The 24,268-nt window shown below is 50.5% G+C and overlaps 1 protein-coding gene across 1 annotated transcript; it reads right to left on the bottom strand.

The window, feature by feature from the left end:
* Nucleotides 1-3,363: 3,363 nt before the first annotated feature.
* Nucleotides 3,364-22,475, bottom strand: SLC35E1 (solute carrier family 35 member E1). Its single transcript, XM_033198600.1, has 6 exons — nucleotides 22,055-22,475; nucleotides 21,621-21,691; nucleotides 17,849-17,986; nucleotides 15,997-16,122; nucleotides 6,323-6,568; nucleotides 3,364-5,089 (listed from the first exon to the last, which is right to left on the bottom strand). Exons 1-6 carry the CDS (start codon nucleotides 22,473-22,475, stop codon nucleotides 4,859-4,861), a joined length of 1,233 nt encoding a protein of 410 aa, XP_033054491.1. The 3' UTR covers nucleotides 3,364-4,858.
* Between the last annotated feature and the right edge of the window lie 1,793 nt (nucleotides 22,476-24,268).

Genomic DNA, 24,268 nt, shown 5'->3' with positions numbered 1-24,268 from the left:
AATCCTTTGCTCGGGATGGTTTGAGTAATGGGGAAAAATGGGTCCTGGAGCCAGACTTAAGCAGCTGTGTATTCCCAGATGAGTGACTTGACCCCGTTGGGCCTCATTTTCACCTGAAAAACAAGGTTAATAAAGCTCACAAAGGTATCGTGGTGTGAAAAGCTCACCACTGAGCTGGGCGTGTCGCAGGTACAGTCTTGGCTGTCCATACACAAAAATGGCTTCAGGCCGGGCGCGGTGGCTCACACCTGTAATCCCAGTACTTTGGGAGGCCAAGGCAGGTGGATCACTTCAGCCCAGGAGTTCCAGACCAGCCTGGGCACCAAAGAGCCCCATCTCTAAAAATATTTTAAAAATTAGCTGGCTGTGGTAGTGTGCACCTGTCTCAGCTACTTGGGAGGCTGAGGCAGGGGAGTGACTTGAGTTTAGGGGTTTGATGCTGCAGTAAGCTATGGCTGTGCCACTGCAGTCCAGCTTGGGCCATAAAGTGAGACCCTGTCTCTTAAACCAAAAACAACAGGCCAGATCGCTTGAGCCCAAACGTTTGAGACTAGCCTGGGCAACAAGGTGAAACTCCATCTTTACAAAAGATACAAAAATCAGCCTGGTTTGGTGGCGCGTGCCTGTATTGCAGCTACCTGGGAGGCTGAGGTGGAAAGAACCGTTGAGTCTGGGAAGTTGCGGCTACTGACAGCCAGGATTGCGCCACTGCACTCCAGCCTGGGCGACAGAATGAGATCCTGTCTCAAAAAACATGAAACATACCAAAAAAAAAAAAGTTTCGTAAGCACAGCTGCCACAACGTTCCCGGACTTCCCATGTTATTCTGCTCAATAAAGTCACGTCACTAATTTAGCTGTGCTCCTATTTTCATTGTATCATCTAATCGATTCACAAATCGCATGTCCTTATTTTTGGCTCAGAAGAAAAAACAAAGGTTGCAGTAAGTCTAGACGTGACAGCCAAGTTGGCTTGCTCTTTCTCCTCCTCCTACATTTTGTTGCTGGGCACACTGAAGACAGGGTCACTCAAAAAGAGACCCTTGCTGACAAATCGGGACCAATTTTGATTCCCTGGAAACCATTTATTTTTGGTAAATGCCAGTGATGAATATACACGTCATTCCTGAAGAAAAGTCTATAGCATTTAAGTCTTGAAAACAGGTGGCAATTGAAAAAAAAAGTATAATATTTTCAGGTCTTTTAATAACTTAATGTTCTGTGTCCTTCAGGCTGTGAGACCTTAAGGTATTGGGGTCTGGTAATGTCCCACCTATAGCAAAGGGTCTGTTGGGTGACGTAGGACAAATACACAGCAAAATTCAGAAACTGCAAGTGCTTCCTCACTTGAACGGATCTGGCTTGACCCCTTTGTGATTGGGGCTTGACTGTTCCTAGAATGAATGACTTAAAATAAGGTGGTTAAAAATTCTCCTGTGAGTCTCGCCATAGTGAACAAACATGATTCAGAAATGCCTCCTTCTATAAAATGAAGGAGCTGGGTTGGAGTCAGTGTTACCAGCCAGACCATGCCTTGGATGGGTAAAGGAAATTCCCTACCGCAGAGCCCAGCAGCGAGGAGGCTGACAGGAAGGCAGGCCTGCAGATGAAAGCATGGGAGCGGGGCATGTGGTGCGGGCACTGGCTGGGAAACCAGCCTTCCAGAGGTCAATGTCAGTCTGGCTGGGCACGGTGGCTCATGCCTGTCATCCTAGCACTTTGGGAGGCCAAGGCGGGCAGATCATTTGAGGCCAGGAGTTTGAGACCAGCCTGTTTCCAACACAGTGAAACGCTGTCTCTCCTAAAAATGCAAAAAATTAGCCAGGTGTGGTGGTGCATGCCTGTAATCCCAGCTACACGGGAGGCTGAAGCACAGGAATCACTTCAACCCGGGGGATGGAGGTTGTAGTGAGTTGAGATTGCGCCACTGCACTCCAGCCTGGGCCACAGAGCAAGAATCCGTCTCGGCGGGGAGGTGGGGGGTGCGGCAGGGAAAGTGGACCTCCAAGTCTCAGAAATATTTGTCTTTTGATCTGCTGATTTGGTGTAATGTGATTGCCTCATTCATTCCAGTGTACATACTTGCTGTAAATTTATATACAGAATTAAATAGCCCATTTATTAATTTATAAACCATAATAAAACCAGTCATTTCCCCTTACCAGCAGATCTTGCATCGGAAAAGGAAAATAATATACAAATTTTAGCAACATCAGAGATTTCATGAAGCCTGAATGGAGGTCGAATTAATTTTGGAGTTCAATGACATGTTCAAAGATTCAGGTACTATAATCACATAGACAACTCCCGTAATATCTCTCTGCAGTGGAAAATGATCCGTTTCTTGTCATTCGCCAGTGAGAAAAATCCAGCTGCAGAGTTGACTGCCTTCGGTGAAGGCACGCGGCAAGTTCTTCTGACAAATAACAGCCTCACATCTTACACAGCAATTGTCTCAGCTTTGGGACCAAAGTATTTACAAAGCAAGCGAACAAGAGACGAAGGAAGAGGGACACTTCTGAGGCCACTCACCACCAAGCAGGGTGGTCCAGGAGTGTCTCGTGTCAGCTGACACAACATCTTAAATACAGAATTCCAAATGAGAGAAAAACAACAAAAAGAACAGGAGTCAAGCATAAGCGATGTTACTTCCTCTCTGAACGGGGAAACATTTCACTCGCTGGGAGATAAAAGGTGAAATTTGCTGCTCTCTCCCCTCAAGTGCCAGCAAGCTGGGTGTGGAGAAGAAAGAAGGCAGCCATCACCTAAGACCCCACACAGGCCAAGCCGTGGTCCCCTCCATTGAGGGCACGGTCCTTGCATGAAGCCGTAAGACAGAGACCACAGCCCGGACCTGAGCACTCAGGGTTACCTACTGGGGTCTTGTCATCTTCCTTATGTTGATTTCTGCCAAGACCCAAACTGATTTTTTTTTTTTTTTTTTTTGAGACAGAGTCTCACTCTGTCACCAAGGCTGGAGTGCTGTGGTGTGATCTCAGCTCACTGAAACCTCCACCTCCTGGGCTCAAGTGATTCTCCTGCCTCAGCCTCCCAAGTAGCTGGCATTACAGGTGGGTGCCATAATGCCTGGCTAATTTTTGTATTTTTAGTAGAGACGGGGTTTCACCACGTTGGCCAGGCTGGTCTCAAACTCTAGTGACCTGAGGTCGGCGGAGTGGTCTCAAACTCCGCTGACCTCAGCCTCCCAAAGTGCTGAGATTACAGGCGGGAGCCACCGCGTCTGGCCCCAAACTGACTCTTGAGCAAAGAATCTGATTTGGCCAACCAAATCTTAGCGCAGTGTTAGCTCCTCGTCCCCTTACCCAGAACACGATTCAGATCCTAACATAAACACAAAAACAGGTCAGGGAACCAAAACACTGTGGTCTTGTCTATTAATATTGAGATAATGTTCATGATTCATTCTGTTTTCAGCAATTTTGAAGCTTCTCCTGAAGCTTCGAAACACATTATTTCCTACTAAATACCAAAATGTGTCACATAGGCATCACCAGTGGGAACTTTTTTTTTTTTTTTTTTTGAGACGGAGTCTCGCTGTTACCCAGGCTGGAGTGCAGTCTCGGCTCACCACAACCTCCGCCTTCTGGGTTCAAGCGATTCGCCTGCCTCAGCAGCCTGAGTAGCTGGGACTACAGGCACACAACACCACGCCCGGCTAATTTTTGTATTTTTAGTAGAGACGGGGGTTTCACTATGTTGGCCAGGCTGGTCTCGAACTCCTGACCTCGTGATCTGCCCATCTTGGCCTCCCAAAGTGCTGGGATTATAGATGTGAGCCACCGCGCCTGGCCAGGGAACTTTGTTTTTAAACTTTTAGAAACAAAATGGTTTTCGATCCATAAGCCAGTCCTAATGCATCCCATAATGGGGAGCAAGGCAAAAACATACACACACAACTACAAAATATTCCCTAGAAAAATGCAAGAGCCTCAGAAAATCAAGATCTCTCTACCAAACAACCTACCAAGTCATCACAGAAGAGGTGAAGACTCTCTCAAAAGACAAGTGCCACAGAAACAGAGCTTGAAATACTAAACATGATTTCTCGAAGATGCTTCTCACCACCCCAAGAGAAGCACCCTGCTCTGTCGAGGGAAGAAGAGGCAGAGGAGAGAGAGCAGTTTCCCTTCCATCTGGATCTGGGTGGATGCCAACCCTGATGTGCAGGGCAGAGCACCAGGCTGCAGAAACTGGATGCTAACTGCAATCGCCTTTTGCTTTGGAACATTTGCCAGGAACTTGCAAACTGCTAAAGGGATGACCAGGAAACTGGATCCATCTCTGTGGCTGGGGATGTTCTGAATGTTTCTCGCAGGCTCCCCGTCTGCTTGGTGACCCTGTTGGTCCTATGCGTATCTGCGCCAGGGAATTAAAGTAGCCAGTCTGACGTTCTCAAGCACCGCCCTGGACACCCCCACTGCCAGCTCATGGTCTCCAGCCACAGTGACCCCAGCTTTTCACACAGGGTCCTGAATGTTAATCTGGAGTGCAGACACAAGTGCTCTGAGCTACACTGCTTGGGGCATAATTCCACAGGGAAAGGTCCAACATGGCCAAGATCTCCACAGGGACACGGCCCTCAGATGACAGACTCCAGAAAGAAAGAGTATGAGACACCAGTCTCTGTTTAGGTTTGCCGAGAGCTCACGGCCGTCTGCACTGCAGGCAACGGATCCTCCTGCGGCTCATGGGGGGCCAGGAACCCCAGGTCTTCTGATGGAGACTTACGCACTGTCCCCTCGGCTGGGCTGTACATTCACTGATTGTCAGAAGTTTCTGAAACTGCTGTGGGAGCCAGGGAAGGAGTCACAGAACAGTCTGATCCTGTCCTCTGGACTCTACACATCATAGCGGTTCAAACTGTATGAGTTTGGGTAGTTCTGCCGGCTATACTGGAAGTGGTCTGTTAAGATGTTGTTGCGGCCATACTGATAGTCCCCGTGCTGGGGGAAGAGGAGGCCGTTGTGGGGCTTCTCCAGTGGGCTCCGGTGACGCTCCTTGCTGCTCAGGTCTGCTGTGGTGACGGGGAGGAGGTGCTTCCTGGCTTGCTGGTTTGCATCGTACTTGGTCTGTGCCAGAAAGAGAGCAATGAAACAGGACATAAGGAAGAGCTCATAATTCACAGTCAATCAAATAGCTGGCCGTGGTGGCTCACACCTATAATCTCAGCACTTTGGGAGGCCGAGGCAGGAAGATCACCTGAGCTCAGGAGTTTGAGACCAGCCTGAGCAACATGGCAAAACCCCGTCTCTACTAAAAACACAAAAAATTAACCAGGTGTAGTGGCGCATGCTGTAGTCCCAGCTATTCAGGAGTTCTGAGGCATGAGAATTGCTTGAACCCAGGTGGAGGAGGTTGCAGTGAGCTGGGATCATACCACTGCACTCCAGCCTGGGAGACAGAACAAGACGCCGTCTTAAAAAAAAAAAAAAAAAAGTCAGTTGACCTCCGGGGCCGGCATAAGTCACAGGGCTTGAGCAAGGAAAGCAGACATGAATGGACCAGACCACAATGCGTGGACAGGCTCAGGAGGTAAGTCCTTGGCCAGGCGTGGTGGCTCATGCCTGTAATCCCAGTGCTTTGGGAGGCCCAGGCGGGAGGATCACTTGAGACCAGGAGTTGGAGACCAGACTGGGCAAAATAGAGAGACCCCATATCTACATGTGTTAAGAAACAAATGAAGAGGCCAGGCGTGGTGGCTCACGCCTGTAATCCCAACACTTTGGGAGGCCAAGGCGGGTAGATCACTTGAGGTCAGGAGTTGGAGACTGGCCTGGCCAATATGGTGAAACCCCATCTCTACTGAAAACACAGAAATTAGCCGGGTGTGGTGGCAGATGCCTGTAGTCCCACCTACTCAGGAGGCTGAGGCACGAGAATTGCTTGAACCCGGGAGGTGGAGGTTGCAGTAAGCTGGGATGGAGCGCCACTGCAATCCAGTCTGGGTAACAGAGCGAGACTCCGTCTCAAAAAAAAAAAAAAAAAAAAAAACAGGAAGGCAAGCCCTCTCTGTTGTCTGTTTGCCATCCCATGTACTTAACACTGCACTAAACAGAGCCTTTGAGAGGAAGGAGGGAATCCCCAGCTGAGACACAGCCAGACTGATTTAAGGACCTGAGGTTGCCTATGCAGGAAAAAGGAAGCCAGGGTGGGATGGGGCTACACCAAGATCATAAACCAGTCATTGGCAAAGCTTCGACCTACAGCCCCAGCCTCCAGTGCCCGGGAGGCCCTTCCTTTTCTGACTTCCTGGGTGCTGAGGGGCCGGCTTCCTTCCCTGCCCAGCCTTCCCCAACTCTCACCTTGTTATAGAGGAAGACCCCCAGGATGGCAGTCATCATGCCCAGGACGTTGGTGCTGGTGACTGGGTTGCGAAGCATGATCAGGGACACCGTGATGACCATGATCCTCTTGGTGGCATTGGCTACCGAGTAGCTCAGGGGGCTGACGAGGTTGAGGATGCTGAAGGCGATGACATTCTGGGCAAAGTTACAGAAGCCGCTGACAGCCAGGAGCAGGAGTGTCCAGGGCCACTGGTAGACGTAGGTCTGTAGAGACCGCAAGGCAAAGACAGCCCTTCAGTGGGCAGCAGTGACCCTGCCTCCCTGGATCTACCTGGCAGGGTTAGGGGAAGGGATGCGGAGGGGCTCGTCTGCAGCCTCATGGTCCACAGGCAGCCGGCCCAGGCATGTCACCAAGAGACACTAGGTTCTTTAGGTCCATGACCTCAGCACCTCATGCCACCACACAGCACGGGAAATCACCCGCCATCTCCTGCCAAGGAAACAGGTGAAGCCAGGTCCCCAAAGGGTACCAAGCAAGACGTAAGCCAAAGCCTTCCCTGGCAGTGAACAGCCAGGAATTCTGGGTTTAGCAAAGCAGGGGTCTGCTTGTTGGCCACAATGCATTCTACAGGGTAGGAGGTCCTGGGAAGGTGGCCCTGAGCCTGCCAAGTACCCGGTAATATGAAAGCCATAGGTCTGCACCCATTGCTGTGAGGATGAAACAGAATCATAGTTTTGGAGGTGCTTTACAAGAATCTCAAGCTAAACAAACACAAGAGGTGATGTTATCATCAACAGTTGAGGCCAGGTGCAGTGGCTCACGTCTGTAATCCCAGCACTTTGGGAGGCCGAGGTGAGTGGATCACCTGAGGTTAGAAGTTCGAGACCAGCCTGACCAACATGGTAAAACCGTGTCTCTACTAAAAACACAAAATTAGTCGGGTGTGGTGGCGCATGCCTGTTAATCCCAGCTACTCGGGAGGCTGCGGCAGGAGAATCCCTTAAACCTGGGAAGCAGAAGTCCAGTGAGCTGAGATTGCACCATTGCACTCCAGCTTGGACAACATGAGTGAAACTCCATCTCAAAAAACAAACAAACAAACAAAAAACAGTTTAGGTTGGGCGTGATGGCTCATGCCTGTAATCCTAGCACTCTGGGAGGCTAAGGAAGAAAAATCATTTGAGGGCAGCCTGGGCAACATAGTGAGACCCTGTCTCTACAAAAAAATAAAAAATTAGCCAGGCATGGTGGTGCACACCTGTAGTCCCAGCTACTTGGGACACTGAGGTGGGAGGATCGTTTGAGCCCAGGAGTTCAAGATTGCAGTGAAATACGATGGTGCCACAGCACTCCAGCCTAGACAACAGTGTAAGATGCTGTCTCAAAAAAATCCCACAAAACTTTACCATCTGACCCTGAACAAAATGAGGCCATTCTGAATAAGGGATCCAGAAATCAAGAAGTCACAACTAGCAGACATCAGGGTCATGGAACCCCCCCAGAGAATCTAGGCTGGTCCCAGGACAGGCAGACAGGTGAGAATCAGGTAGGCACCGCCCTGTAGGCCAATTTCCAGGCCACGCTGACCGTGGCCACAGTAGGACAGAGCTGGCTCAGCCCAGGGCGACTGACTGGCGGCCCTGCTGGAGCTGCAGGATGTCTGCCTGACTCCATCTCCACTGCACTCCAAGAGAGAAGGATCACATGGTCCTCTCAAACGCAAGGAAGACACGTTTAGGCGACCAGCTCAATGTCAACCAAGTCAAGACTGGAACTCTCAAATGCAAGTCCATTTACCTGTGCCATACACCCTGCAGCTTCTGCAGGCAACCTCACTGGAGGAACAGTCCCTGTAATATATACGAGCCCACCAGGATGCCTCCATGTCGGGCCAGCCTGTTCTCCCAGGGTCACTCCCTAAGGTGATTGGGTTAGGACTTCCAAGCTATTTTCTTCCTGCTTGCATAGGTATCTATCTTCTGGGAAAGGAACCCAACCAATCTGGCTTAAAACAAAAAAAGATGCATAATAAAATGGACTGATTTGTCCACACAGTGCACAATTCCAGGCATTTTAACAAATACATCAATTCATGGAACCACCATGACCATCGGGGATTAGGACACTCCTGGGGGGCTTCTCTTTTGTCCTAACCCCCTCCTCCTAAACCTGGCAACCATCCATGTTTTCTGTCATGATCCGTGTGTCCTTGGGACATTGTCACAGAACTAGAATCACATGGCTCGGAACCTTCGGAGACAGGCTGCTTTCACTCAGTGTAGCGTATCTGCCATTCATCCAGGTTGTGAGGGACAAGAGTTGGCACCTTTTCAGTGCTGAGTAATGTTCCACTGTATGTAACATTCCATGTACTAAAGTTTCTTCTCTCTTTTTGTTTTTGAGATGGAGATTTGCTCTTGTCACCCTGGCTGGAGTGCAATGGTGCAATCTCAGCTCACTGCAACCTCTGCCTCCCGGGTTCAAGTGATTCTCCTGTCTCCGCCTCCTGAGCAGCTGGGATAATCACTGCTTTAAAGTCTTTGTCTGATAATCCCAACATCTATGTCATTGCACTGTTGGCCCGTGTTGTCTTTTCCCAACCACCTGGAATTTCCTGGTTCTTCAAAAAGTATGTAATTTTGGCTGGAATCCCAGGCATTTAGCATATTATAAAAGTCTGGGTCGGCCGGGCGCGGTGGCTCAAGCCTGTAATCCCAGCACTTTGGGAGGCCGAGACGGGCAGCTCACGAGGTCAGGAGATCAAAGACCATCCTGGCTAACCCGGTGAAACCCCGTCTCTACTAAAAAATCCAAAAAAAAACTAGCCGGGCAAGGTGGCGAGCACCGAGTAGCACCTCAACTACTCGGGAGGCTGAGGCAGGAGAATGGCGTAAACCCAGGAGGCGGAGCTTGCAGTGAGCTGAGATCCGGCCACTGCACTCCAGCCTAGGCGACAGAGCGAGACTCCGTCTCAAAAAAAAAAAAAAAAAAAGTCTGGGTCTTATTTACATTGTATGAAGAATGCTGATTTTTTTTTAGCAGGCAATTGATGATGCTGGGTTCAGGCTGCAGGCTTGACCAGCCTTCTGTGGGGTCATGGTTCCAATGTCAGTTATGTTTTCAAAGCCTTTCCAGTGGTATCTGGCTCTGTCCTGAGTCTGTGCTGCCTGTGGTCAGTCTGAAAGCTGAGAGGTGGTCTCTCCCACAGTTCCGTTCTGTCTTTGGTATGCAGTTTAGGATCTGATCCTCACAACGTGTGACGCTCAGGGGCGAGCCTGGGATTCTGTCAGTGACTTTATGAGGTCGCTGTCCTCAGCTCCTCCCTCCACACGATCTCCTGAGTACTTTCCAGTTTCCTAGTCCCTCCCTTTCATGGCCCTCCAGTCAGAAAGCTGGGGTTTAATCACTGCACTCGGCTGTTTACTTCCTGTGATTACAGCACCATTTGAGGGTCAAGCAGTGACAGTATGGAGCGAGAACAAGCTGCAGAAAGGCTCTTCCCATCCTCCGAGGACCATGTTTCCTAAAACTGCAGAGGAAGGGTCCTCTCTCTCAGGGTTTTAGGTGGCTGTGGAACCTGCTGCTGCTGACATAGGATTGTTGAGGGCCTGGGACGCAAGAGATGAAGGCAAAAAAGAAAATAGAAAAAAACCTAACAGACAGCTGGGCGTGCCAGCTGGCGCCTGTAATCCCAGCACTTTGGGAGGCTGAGGTGGGGAGATGATCTGAGGTCAGGAGTTCGAGACCAGGCTGGCCAACATGGTGAAACCTCGTCTCTACTAAAAATACAAAAATTAGCTGGGAGTGGTGGTGCGTGCCTACAATTCCAGCTACTCAGGAAGCTGAGGTGGGAGAATCGCTTGAACCTGGGAGGTGGAGGTTACAGTAAGCTAAGATTGCACCACTGCACTCCAGTCTGGGTGACAGAGCGAGACTCCATCTCAGAACAAAACAAAACAAAACTGAAAAAAACAACAAAAATGAGAAAAAGTCTAACAGGCATCCAGGTGTAGTGGCTCACGCCTGTAATCCTATCTCTTTGGGAGTTGAGGCGGGCAGATCACCTGAGGTCGGGAGTTCAAGACCAGCCTGGCCAACATGGTGAAACCCATCTCTACCAAAAAAAAAAAAGAAAAGAAAAAAATACATAAAAATTAGCTGGGCGTGATGGCACGTACCTGTAATCCCAGCTATATGGGAGGCTGGAGCAGGACAATCTCTTGAACCCTGGAGGCAGAGGTTGCAGTGAGCTGAGATCGCACCACTGCACTCCAGCCTGGGTAACTCCATCTCAAAAAAAAAAAAAAGGAAAAAGCCTAATAGGCGATTTCCTCCATTCTCTCTGAGGGTTAGGAGGGTTAGGAGTCTCCTTTCCCACTCTCCAAACTCCAAGCAGAGAACATCTCTGTTCTCATTCAGGGCCTGCATCTACCTTCTGAGCTGCCTCATGTCCAGGCTGAAGACACAGGAGGAACAAGAATGACGAACTCACCGCTGGCTCCAAGGCACTTTGAATTCTGGTCCTTCCCCGCGGCCATCTGCAGGCTACCATTTATTTCTTGGTTCTCAAGTAGCTGTTTCGTGCATTCTGTCCAAGTTTTGAAACCAGGCCGCCCGCTCCAGAGTCTAGGAATCCCCGCCTGTCTTTTGCCAAGCCATTTGGCAACTGGGCCAGGCATCTCTGGGAACTGCCCACTCCAGCCTTTGATTCTTGGTAGACTGAAGAGCAGCAGATACCAGCTGACATTCTCCCATCTCATCCTCCTCCCACCTGTTCTGGAGCACGGGACTGCGACGATGCTAACTAACTTGCCGTCTGTGTAGTCTACGTGGAACACGCAAGACAAAGAGGGAACCCAGACATGTGGGAACCCCATCTTCAGACTGCAACATTAGTGAATATGGTGTGTGCCTAGGGCTGCTATTAAAATACACAAAGTCATGCTCATGTTACAAAACATATGGGCCAGGTGTGGTGGCTCACAGCTGTAATCCCAGCACTTTGAGAGGCCAACCAAGGCGGGAGGAAGGCTTGAGGCCAGGAGTTCAAGACCAACCTGGGCAACAGTGGGAGATCCTGTCTCTACAAAAACAAAACAAAACAAAACAAAACACCACCAAACATAACATACATAGCCTCAACTAAAAAAAAGGAGGTTACTTAACGTATTACAACAACAAAAAAAGATAATCACTAGAACAACAATAACAACACAAAATGTCCTAAGTGCAAGAAAAGCAAAGACAAAAGACCACAGCAAAAGCCTATATGTTCCTGTCCATGTGTGGACACATACATACCCTAATGAGCTGTAACACAGAACAGCAGAGGAACCGGCGGGAAGCCCACTGACAATATTACACAGCCCTACAAGAAATGAGAAAGGCCTTCTGTGTCGTTATGAAGAGCTCTCCAGGATGATGAAATGAAGGGAACAAGAGAGTTCAGCTCCCCTTCAGTATCCACGGAGGACTGGTTCTAGGTACCCCTGTGGATCCCAACATCTATAGATGTTCAAGTCCCTTTTATGAATAGTTTAGTATTTGCATGTAATCCATGCACATCCTCCCATTTACTTGAAATCATCGCTAGATTATTTATAATACCTGATGCAAATGCTATACAAATAATTGTTATACTGTATTATTTAAAAATACGTATTATTCTTTATTATAGTATTTTAATTGTTTTTCTACCATATATTCTCAATTCGCAGTTGGTTGAATCCACTAGTGTAGAACCCAGAGATATGGACAGATGACTGTCTATTAATATTTATTTTTGAGACAGGGCCTGGCTCTGTCATGCTGGCTGGGGTGCAGTGGCTCAATCATGGCTCACTGCAGCTTTGACCTTCCTGGGCTCAAGTGATCTTCCCATCTCAGGCTCCCAAGTAGCTGGGACTACAGGCATGTGCCACCATGCCGGGTTAATTTTTAGTTTTGTTTTACAGAGATGGGGTTTTGCCATGTTGCCCAGGCTGGTCTCAAACTCCTGAGGCTAAAGCAATCTGCCTGCCTCTGCCTTCCAAAATACTGGGATTACAGGTGTGAGGCACTGTGCCTGCCTTGTATATTTAAAAAGCTACTTTTTGGGCTGGGCATGGTTGCTCACGCCTGTAATTCCAGTACTTTGGGAGGCTGAAGTGGGTGGATCACCTAACGTCAGGAGTTCGAGACCAGCCTGGCCAAAATGGTGAAACCCCGTTTCTACTAAAAAGAAAAAAAAAAATTAGCTGGGCGCAGTGGTGGGTGTCTGTAGTCCCAGCTACTCGGGAGGCTGAGGCAGGAGAATTGTTTGAATCCGGGAGGCGGAGGCTGCAGTGAGCCAAGATCACACCATTGCGAGCGAAACTCTGGCTCAAAAAATAAAATAAAATAAAATAAAAATAAAAAATAAAAAAATAAATAAATAAAATAAAATAAAATTAAAAAAAGCTACTCTGTGTGTAAGAAGGACAGGGGGTGATTATACATGCAAATTTGCTTGTATTTGCAAAAATATGGAACAGGTGAACCAGGAGCCTAAGAAATGTTATCCATGGTCGGGGAGGGGACAGGGTAGAGGGGACAGGAATCATGGCCAGACTTCTTCATGTTTTCCATTTTCATGAGACACAGTCTCGCTGTGTCACCCAGGCTGGAGCGCAGTGGCATGATCTCGGCTCACTGCAACCCCCGCCTATCTAGTAGCTAGGATTATAGGTATACGCCACCACGCCGGCTAATTTTTATATTTTTTCTAGAGATGGGGTTCCCCCATGTTGGCCAGGCTGGTTTTGAACTCCTGGCCTCAAGGGATCCACCCACCTCGGTCTCCGACAGTGCTGGGATTCCAGGTGTGAGCCGCTGCACCCGGCCTGCAAAGAAATACTAACCTTCTCTCAGCACTCTAGTTCCAATTGTGCCATGGGAACGTTCACTCTGAAGCGATTATATGAGTGAGTGTACAGTAGAGTAACATCAGTGAATAACTGGGGTAGAATAAGCAACTAAGAAAACGAGGAGAGGAACCAAGCATACCAGCAACAAGAACTAAATACGAAATTCAACAGGGCAAAGATCTGGACTATTCAAGTGAAAGTGAAACTAACTGCTAGGAACTCTTAGCTGCTGCCCTAGGTATGTACTTCCTAATTTTTCACAGCAAAGGCTTAACAACAATGACGACCCAGCAGCAAAAAGCACCCATGGCGCCTGGATTGTGTCTTTAAACACCGCTCCCCACTAACGGCACCTGGAGTCCTGAAGGAGGGGCTGACTGCAGCTCTGGGACGGGAAGTACACAAGGTGAAGACGGGCATCCCGCTGGGCGAAACGCTCACCCACAGGGCTATAAGGGCAGGGAACCAATCAGAAGGGCTCCAATGGCTAAGACAGGACAATTTTTTTTCATTTTCTTCTTCTTCTTTTTTTTTTTTTTTTTTTAAGATGGAGCCTTGCTCTGTCGCCCAGGCTGGAGTATGGTAATACAATCTCGGCTCACCGCAAACTCCGCCTCCCAGGTTCAAGCGATTCTCCTGCCTCAGCTTCCTGAGTAGCTGGGATTACAGGCAGGCGCCACCATGCCTGGCTAATTTTTGTATTTTCTGTAGAGATGGGGTTTCACCAGGTTGGTTGGCCAGGCTGGTCTTGAACTCCTGACCTCAAGTGATCTGCCCACCTCGGCCTCCCAAAGTGCTGGGATTACAGGCTTCAGCCACTGCGCCTGGCCAAGACAGGACAATCTGACTAGGAAAACAAGTAATTCATGCAACTGACAAACACATAAAGTTCACAATGATGCTGGAGGAAAAAAGAGAACCCCTTCCCTATCTGCAAACAAACCCTCAACTCTGGTCAACATTTGGAGTAAGCTCCAACTCTCTATCCTGAAAATCAGTCATCAAAAGGAACAGTTAAGCGTTAAACTGCCTTTCTCGTACCATACTTCAAGGTAACAAACTAGTCCTGGCAGATGGAAAGCTCTTCATAGAGGAATTACAGCTCATCAATGTGAAAGGAAAGTGAGAAAAGTGAGCCATGGTTTACTGACTGGGAAAATAGAGGTAATATCCACTACTTCAGCAGGTGGAGCCAAGGATTAAAGATAAGAAATGTCACAAATCCAGCTAGACCACATTAAGACCTCAATAAATATTTGCTTTTTCCTTCTAACTCGAGTCTGGAAGAATCACACTGGCTTCCTCCTTACCTCAGGCACCTGCATTCATAACACACGCTCTGCAGGCAGACCCTGCAGGTGGCAGAAAGATTCGACGTGGAGTAAATGGAAATAGAGACCAGGGAGGAACTGAGCTGCACACAGTTGTCCTGTCCTGTCCTGTCTTGTCTTCTTTTCTTTTTCCTTTCCCTTTTTTCTTTTCTTTTCTACTCTTTCTTTCTTTTTTTTTTTTTTGAGATGGAGTTTCACTCTTGTTGCCCAGGCTGGATTGCAGTGGTGCAATTGCAGTTGCAACCTCTGCCTCCCAGGTTCAAGCAATTCTCCCACCTCAGCCTCCCAAGTGGCTGGGATTACAGGTGTGCACCACCATGCCTGGCTAATGTTGTATTTTTAGTAGAGATGGGTTTTCACCATATTGGTCAGGCTGGTCTCGAACTCCTGACCTCAAGTGATTCACACACCTTGGCCTCCCAAAGTGCTGGGATTATAGGCGTGAGCCACCACACCCAGGCAGCACATAATTTTCTTTTCTCTTTCTTATTTATTTATTAATTTTTTGAGACGGAGTCTCGCTCTGTCACCCAGGCTGGAGTGCAGTGGCACCATCTCAGTTCACTGTAACTGCCACATCCTGGGTTCAAGCGATTCTTCTGCCTCAGCCTCCCAAGTAGCTGGGACTACAGGCGCGAGCCACCATGCCTGGCTAATTTTTGTATTTTTGGTACAGATGTGGTGTCACCATATTGGCCAGGTTGGTCTCAAACTCCTGACCTCATGATCCGCCCGCCTCGGCCTCCCAAAGTGCTGGGATTACAGGTGTGAGCCACCGTGCTCGACTTTTTTTTTTTTTTTTTTGGTCACCGCACAGTTTTCAAAGTTCCAGGGCTGGCAAGGCACAGTGGCTCAAACCTGTACTCCCAGCACTTTGGGAGGCCAAGGCAGATCTCTTAACGCCAGGAGTTCAAGACCAAACTGGGCAACACAGTGAGACCCTGTCTCTCCAAAAACAGTAGAAAAATGAGCCAGGCATGGTGGTACTCGCCTGTAGTCCCAGTTACTCGGGAGGCTGAGGTGGGAGAATCGCTTGAGCCCCGGGTTGAGGTCAAGGCTGCAGTGAGTCATGATTGTACCACTGCACTCCAGTCCTGGCAACAGAGCAAGGTTCTGTCTCTAAAAAATAAACATTTAAATTAAAAAATGAGGAAAAATAAAAAGTTAAAGTGCTCTCTGGACCATACTGTCAGGACATGAAAGAGTCACCTTCTCTTCCTTGATGCTACTGGCGCCCACACAGCAGCTATCAGCACCTGGGATCAAGCACACCAGAGAAGGAAACGCACGGAAACCCACTTCCTCGACGGTGTACACCGCCACTGTGAGTCATTACAGAGGGCTGACTGCTGAAAGGCTGGCTGTCAGGTGCCCAAAAAACACCCCAGTGTTAACATGCAGCTACAGCTCCTCAGCAAAGCACCTATTTTGGAACTAGCCAAGAAAATGGCGTGTTCTTGGTGCTGTCCAACTCACCAAGTCGCTGCTGACCAGGAAAGCCGAGAGGTCCACCAGAACCCAGGTGGGGATCATAAAGAAGACGGCGTGGCAGCCCAGGATGTTGAGCAGCCGGAGATGGTGGATCCGTGAATCTCGCAAGACCTGGAAAGGGAAAGCCTCTTTAGAGGGTGATTAAAACTGTAAGTGGCAAAAAGGGCTCCAGTGACTCAGGCCCCAAACACAGTGGCTGGACATTAACCCCGACATCTGAGCTTGAACACCAAACCTGCAAGTGTATTTGTGAGGACATACATAGCACAGGCCTGAAACAAGCACCATGTTCCATGCATAAACGACTGAGAAAAGAAAACAAAAATAAAACAGTAACAGTCAGTGCTGGTGAGGACGAAGTGAAGTAGGCACTCTGAAATTCCACTGGTTTGAGGCAAAATTGGTATAACCTTTCTAGAATACGACCAAACTATATTAAGAGTGATAAACGTTTCATACCCTCTAACCTGAGAACTGTAAGCCTATCATAATGAAATAACTGAGACAGGAAAACATCACACACATGATTGTATCTACATTACAATGAAAAGTTGGAAATAACTGTTATTTCCAATAGGGAAACTGCATTAACCATGGTACCTGAAAAGTGTGTGATTATCACAGTAGTTAAGAGCAATAATGTTTTTTTTTTTTTTTTTTTGAGACAGGGTCTCACTCTATTTCTATTGTCCTGGCTGGTCTCAAACTCCTGGTCTCAAGTGATCCTCCCGCCTTGGCCCCCCAAAGTCCTGGGATTATAGATGTGAGCCACTGCACCAGGCTTCAACAAGTTTTAAAATTTTGTTTTATTTATTTATTTATTTATTTATTTATTTATTTATTTATTTTTTTGAGACGGAGTCTCGCTCTGTCGCCCAGGCTGGAGTGCAGTGGCCGGATGTCAGCTCACTGCAAGCTCCGCCTCCCAGGTTTACGCCATTCTCCTGCCTCAGCCTCCTGAGTAGCTGGGACTACAGGCGCCCGCCACCTCGCCCGGCTAGTTTTTTTTTGTATTTTTTAGTAGAGACGGGGTTTCACCGTGTTAGCCAGGATGGTCTCGATCTCCTGACCTCGTGATCCGCCCGTCTCGGCCTCCCAAAGTGCTGGGATTACAGGCTTGAGCCACCGCGCCCGGCTAAAATTTTGTTTTAAATTGAACTTTTTAGCTAGGCCTGGTGGCTAATGCCTGTAATCCCAGTGCTTTGCGAGGCTGAGGTGTGAGGATCACTTGAGCCTCGAAGACTGAGGCTGCAGTATGCTATGATCGTGCCACTGCACTCCAGACTGGGCAACAGTGAGCCCTGGTCTCAGTAAAAGAGCTTTTCTCTATTTTTTTCTTATTGAGCACATTAACTTTATAACAGAATATTTTTTTTTTGAGACGGAGACTCACTTTTGCCCAGGTTGGAGTGCAGTGGTGCAATCTCAGCTCACTGCAACCCCCGCTTCCTGGGTTCAAGCAATTCTTGTGCCTCAGTGTCTGGAGTAGCTGGGATTACAAGTGCGTGCCACAATGCCTGGCTACTTTTTGTGTTTTTAGTAGAGATGGGGTTTTGCCATGTTGGTCAGGCTGGTGTTGAACTCCTGGCCTCAAGTGAACCGCCCACCTTGGCCTCCCAAACTGCTGGGATTATAGGTGTGAGCCACTGCGCCCGGCCAAAAAAACAAAACTATTTAAAAAGCAAAATGACAAACGGAAAATCAGCAGAATGGCAATCAAGATTTTTCTGCTCCAATAGCAAAGAAATTTCAACTCAGCCTGTTTTTCCAATGCCACCAGCCCGCCGCCTGCACACCCCTGAAACCTCATGCACGTCCGCTGATGGTACCCAAATACCTTTTTGGAGAAAATGTTCTGAAGCGAGAAGCACAGCGTGGCGACGAGAGCGCTCACGAGCCCCCACATGTCGAAAGACAACTCGGTGGCGGTGGCCAGCAGGACGCCGCTGATTATGGGGATGAGTGACAAGTACACCTGCAGGAAAAGGTCATCAAGAAGGGCCCACAGGCCAGACTAGAGCTGGGCCGCCCACCAGAGGCCCAGGGAAAGGCCTCTCTCCTGCCTCAGCAAAGGGATACTACCTAACACTTTGAAAATGGTGTTTGCTGTGCCAGTGATGCTCCGGCGGGTGGCTCGGGGGAGGTGGTTATCAGAGCGCCAGAGGGAGGGCTTATTTGTGGGTAGCCCCATCCCCATACTGTCACCCCCATTAACAGCCTCTGCTTAGGGCCACAGCCCAGGGCTGGTCCTAACTCCACAGATCTATTCAGCTGCCACTGACACACCAGGGTTTGAAGCCCTGATCCTCTGTAAGGCTCCCCTGTTCCCTCTTTTTAAAAAATAGTTTTTTTGAGACCGACTCTCACTCTGTCACCCAGGCTGGAGTGCAGTGGCGCGATCTTGGCTCACTGCAACCTCCGCTTCCTGGATTCAAGCAATTCTCCTGCCTCAGACTCCCCAGTAACTGGGATTACAGGCATGTGCCACCATGCCCAGCCAATTTTTTTTGTACTTTTAGTAGAGGCAGGATTTCGCCATGTTGGCCAGGCTAGTCTTGAAGTCCTGACCCACATGATCCATCCACCTCAGCCTCCCAAAGTACTGGGATTACAGGTGTGAGCCACTGCGCCCAGCCCCCATTCCCTCTTACTTCAGGCTCTTCCAGTATGGTTACTCCTGGCTGGGACACTCCACCGATGCCTTCTCCTCCTGGTGACCTCCTGCCTTTACAAGGAGAGCTTTCTCCAACCCACCTCCACCTTGGGAGGCTTCTGTGCTGTGTTCCCAGGGCCACTGCCTGGGCTTCCCCAGCAGAAAGCTCTCCACCCACTCTTTTTCTTTTTTTTTGAGATGGAGTCTCGCTGTAGTCAGGCTGGAGTGCAGTGGTACGATCTCTGGCTCACTGTAACCTCTGCCTCCTAGGTTCAAGTGAGTCCCCTGCCTCAGTTTTCCGAGTAGCTGGGACTACAGGTGCCTACCACCATGCCCGGCTAATTTTTGTATTTTTTTTTTTTTTTGAGGCGGAGTCTCGCTCTGTCGCCCAGACTGGAGTGCAGTGGCACAATCTCGGCTCACTGCAAGCTCCGCCTCCTGGGTTCACGCCATTCTCCTGCCTCAGCCTCCCGAGTAGCTGGGACTACAGGCGCCCGCCACCTCGCCCGGCTAGTTTTTTGTATTTTTAGTAGAGACGGGGTTTCACCGTGTTAGCCAGGATGGTCTCGATCTCCTGACCTTGTGATCCGCCCGTCTCGGCCTCCCAAAGTGCTGGGATTACAGGCTTGAGCCACCACGCCCGGCCTTAATTTTTGTATTTTTAGTAGAGATGGGTTTTACCATGTTGGCCAGGATGGTCTTGATCTCTTGACCTCGTGATCTGCCCACTTCGGCCTCCAAAAGTGCTGGGATTACAGGCGTGAGCCACCGCGCCCGGCCTCTCCACCCACTCGGTCTGTTACATCATCCAGTTCCATTAGTGTACAACCTTAGGGCAGGTCCTTGTTCGCTGCTTTATCCTGGTACCTAGCACACAGTAGGCACTCAATAGCCGCTAGCTGAATGAATGAGTAGCAAACAGAGTGACAGAAAGCCTTCAACAAGGTCTGGCATGCAGGGCTAAACGACTCCCAACTTCCAGGATCCACCGGGATCCATTCCCGCATGTCCAGCTCTTCTGACTCTTGGCTCAACCCTGTCCTACCAAGAACACTCTTCACTTTGGGAGGCCGAGGAGGGCAGATCACTTGAAGTCAGGAGTTTGAGACCAGCCTGGCCAACATAGTGAAACCCTGTCTCTGTTGAAAATACAAAAATTAGCCAGGAGTGATGGTAAGCACCTGCAATCCTGGCTACTCAGGAGGCTGAGGCAAGAGTCGCTTGAACCCAGGAGGCGGAGTTTGCAGTGAGCTGAGATCCCACCACTGCCCTCCAACCTGGGCAACAGAGCGAGACTCTGTCTCAGAAAAACAAACAAACAAACACTCTTAAGGAGAGGTAGGAGAGGTGGAGATTTTAGGAGGGAGTGGTCATGCCACAGGGAGGGCAGAGTGAGGGTTGTGGACCTGAATTCCAGCTTCCCCAATACCGGGCTGTGGCCCTCAGGCACATGATTCTCCCCTCTCAGTCCATCTCAGGAAAACCTGAGATCAGGAATGATGACTACCAGCCTTATCTGCCTTGCAGGGCAGGTTCCTAGAAGTTATGATGTCATTGTAATTAGTCTGGCTGTCTAACCGGGCCAATTCCCAGTCTTTCCTTACTGTGTGAAGTTTCCGGCTCCTTGCCCAAGCTGGGTACAATGTCCCGTACAACGGGGAAACCTGATAAACATGATGATATCCAGTGATGCAGCTACACACCTCTGGGAAAACTCTGACTTCCCAGGAGCCAAGTCACAGTCTGACATCACCCTGGGAGGGCGGGGTTGCAGAGCACACACAGGTCTTGCTGGGACAAAGACAGGCGGGAATAAAAAAAAAAAAAATCAGCCATAGGTGGCCCCATTTCTATAAGCCGATCCAGGGCACTGCCTCTCTGAGTTACATAAAACACAAGATGCCAGAAACCAACCACTTGGAAAAGAGGCACGGTGTCCAGCATGAAATGGATTCCAGCTGGGACGACAGGCACCCAACTTCCACTTAGGGATACTGGACAAAGCTGTCTCTGGCTAAAGCCATGGCTATTCTTGCCCCAAGCCAGGAAATACCCTGGTTTGGCATCTTGAACAGAATTTGGACTGTGCCCAAAGCATCCTCCTTACGCAGCCCGGAGTCCTGTGTGCTGCTTTCGCTTCCGTTCCCAGACCATCACAACTTCTGGCCGTTTTAATTTCTAAGACTTTGCTGGATTTTGCCAAGACCAAAATCCTTTGATCGTGTCTGGCTTCGGATCCCAGAGGTCCCCTGACAGCTCTCTCTTGTAAAGAAGTGAAAACCTAGCCAAGTGCAGTGGCTCACACCTGAGGCAGACTGATCACTTGAGGTCAGGAGTTTGAGACCAGCCTGGCAACATGGTGAAACCCTGTCTCTATTAAAAATACAAAAAAAAAAAAAAATTAGCCAGGTGTGGTGGTGCATGTCTGTAGTCCTAGCTACTCGGGTGGCTGAGGCAGGATAACTGCTTGAACCCGGGAAGCGGAGGTTGCAGTGAGCTGAGTTGTGTCACTACACTCCAGGATGGGCAATAGAGTAAAACTCCGTCTCAAAAAAAAGAAAAAAAAAAAGTGTAAACATATCCGACAGCGTTCTGATCCGTCCCTAGTCCCACTGGAAAGGCCACACATGGGGTGTACAGCCAAGATGTGACCAACCCATTACCTACCAGCAAACCCAGGTAGGGTATGGGAGGAAAATTGTATCTGAAAGGGACAACAGTGTTCCTAAGACCACACAGCAGAGATCACAGAGGGACACATACTCCATACACCATTGCTCACAGCGTGATTCTGGAACTTGAGTAGTAAAAGGCCACTGGAGGCCTCTACACTGACTTCCCTATTCGACAGGAAGCCAGGCAGCCTGCAGACCAGGATCCTGACCACGTCACCAGTTGGCAACAGGGAGGAACCCCCTGGAGCTCCCACCTGCCCAGAGTCCCTGCCCGGGGTTACCTTGGTGCTCTGCTTCTCCTTCATAATGATCCGGGACAGGAGGACCACCCAGATGGGCATGGTGGCCTTGACTGCAAAGAGAGGGAAGGGCACTCAGGGGGCTGCCTGAGTTCCAGGGCCCAACCTGTTCCACCTCCACGGCTGGATGGGAGGGCTTGGCAGCCCCTCAGATCTCTTCACCCCTTCTCTGTCGGTAGGGCTTCCTCCCACCATGGCAGTTGTGGTCAGTCTTGCTTACCTCCCAGTTCTCTTCTCAGCCCCTTTTCTCCCTAAGAACCCTGTGCGTGTCCCTCCCCTACCAAAACCCTTGGTAGCCCCTCTGCTGACTTCTCAGTCCGGCGGGACGCGCCCCGGGCGGCGCACTCCTTTCCATGCGCCTAAGACCCAAGCTGCGCGCCCCGGCCGCCGCCCCCTAGGCCGGGCGCGGAACCTACCGGTGTGTGCATAAGACACGGGCACCTTCCAGATGCTGACGTGCGCTGACACAGACGCGAAGTACTTGCCGAAGGCGAGCGGCAGCACGTAGCGCGGGTAGAAGCGCGGCGGCAGCAGCGGGCCGGACGACGGATGCGGACTGGGTCCGGGGCCCGAGACGGGCGGCGCGGGGGGCACGCGCCAGGCGCGCAGCAGCGGCGGGAGCCCAGCGCACAGAGCTAGGATGTGGCACAGCGACACGGTCACCGGGAACGGGAAGGCGCTCAGGATCACCTTGTTGACCACGTTGCCGCCCGCGCTCAGCGCGTACCACAGCAGGCACAGCGCCGCCACCCGCGCCCCCTCGCGCGCCCCGCTACTGCTGCTTGCTGCGCCCGGGCCCCCCGCGCCAGGGCCCGCGCCCACCGCAGCCGCCGCCATCCTGCCCCAGCGGCCGCCCCTTCCCGCCCCTCCGACTGCCCGACGCCGGGCGGGGGCGGGGCTGGGCGGGGGCGGGCGCTCCGGCCTAAGCCGTTTCCCATTGGTCGCTGTCTGTGCGCGTCATCCCCCCGCGCCGGCCGACGCGCCAGCCACCACGTCTCGAGTGCAGGCCCAGTCCGCTGTAAGATGCGCTTCCGGCGAGGGCGGAGCCGAGGCCGGAAGCGGAAGAAGGGGACGGAGACCTGGATCCAAGCTGTGCCACCTGAGACGTGGGCGGTCCCAGTGACCGGGAGCCAGAACTCGAGTGGAACAGGCGAGCAGGAGCGCGGAGGGCTTTGCAGCGTCGGCGTCTGTGCGTGGGCCAAATATCAGGGCCTCTACCAGGGGTACATGGGCACCGCCTAACTAGATTCCTGATGGCTGGCGGCGGCTGACACCGAAGGTAAAAGACCTTTTGGGGAAAGAAACCAGTTGTGAAAAGCTCTTGGGCTACACTTGCTCTGCAAACTGGGGCGCACGCGCGTGGCCAAACTCTGGCAGTGAGACTGTCCCGGAGCACTCGATCCCTGGAATCATGTTCTGGAAACCACCGCGACGTGCGCAGTTCTCGGGCCTGGCCGTCGTATCATCCCACTGAATCCTAGGAACGCCGTGCGGTAGGTATCACCATTCCCATTTCACAGACCGAAGTCCAGAATGGGGAAGCGACTTGTCTTAGGCTTCCTGGCCACTCTGGGGACCGTGGCCATGGCAGCGGCCTTAGACACCTGTCTCCAAGGCTCGGCAGAAGGGGGAGGTGCCGGGCCCTGACGGCTGATGTCCAGGCACCAGCCGGGATGAACCAGCCCCAGGCCCCAATGAAGAAAAACAAGACGAGGTTTTCAGTAAGATGATCTTATACTATGTCGAGGACTGTAATCGTTTCCTCAAATCGTGTACCTCCGATTTTTTCGAGGAAAGGGTGTTAAAATTCCGTTACAGTGTTTCTACTTGTTAAATTAGAAGCAGCAACCGGCCGGGTGCGGTGACTCAAGCTTGTAATCCCAGCACTTAGGGAGGCCAAGGCGGGCGGATTGCTTGAACTCCGGAGTTGGAAATCAGCCTGGGCAACATGGCAAAACCTCGTCTTTGCAAAAAATACAAAAATTAGCCAGGTGTGGTGGCGCACGCCTGTGGTCCCCACTAGTAGAGAGGCTGAGGTGGGAGGATCGGCTTGAGCCCAGGTCAAGGCTGCAGGTGAGCTATGATGGCGCCACTGCACTCCAGCCTGGGTGACAGAGCGAGACCCAGTCCCAAAGAAAAGTAGAAAGCAGCAACCCAACTTGGCCCCCCAAATGTTGGAAGGTATCTTTGCTTATCCTTGCATTCTCAAAGGCAGGTAACATTAGTGCCCTAGGCCCTCCTGGATACATGGACACAGACATGGTAGTCCCTGCAAGCAGGGGTAGGGGGGAGCTGCAGCCTGTCCCAAAGTTCTAGAGATGCTGGTAGGAGGCCAAGCTCTGCACCCTAATATCCTCCAGCTGTGCCCTGTGTGTATCAGAGTAAAGTCACATCCTTGAGACACCACATATCAGCAGAGCTGTTAAACACAGGCACAGTGAACTTGGGAAAATATAACTATAGGCACCCTCCAGCACAGCTGAGTGTCAGATACTTCCACTGACATGCTGTGTTTTAGTTCTGACAACTCTGGGGTAGGTATTTTCACCCCCCAAATGGGGACATGTGCACAGGAGTGAAGAGATGAGCTCAGAGCCACACAGCTGGTGGGTGGCAGGCCTGGGTTCAAC

Source organism: Trachypithecus francoisi, unplaced genomic scaffold (assembly GCF_009764315.1).
Source record: "Trachypithecus francoisi isolate TF-2019V2 unplaced genomic scaffold, Tfra_2.0 Lachesis_group5, whole genome shotgun sequence".
Lineage (NCBI taxonomy): Eukaryota > Metazoa > Chordata > Mammalia > Primates > Cercopithecidae > Trachypithecus > Trachypithecus francoisi.
The sequence above is the reverse complement of the archived record's forward strand: the minus strand, read 5'-3'. Positions and strand labels throughout refer to the sequence as shown.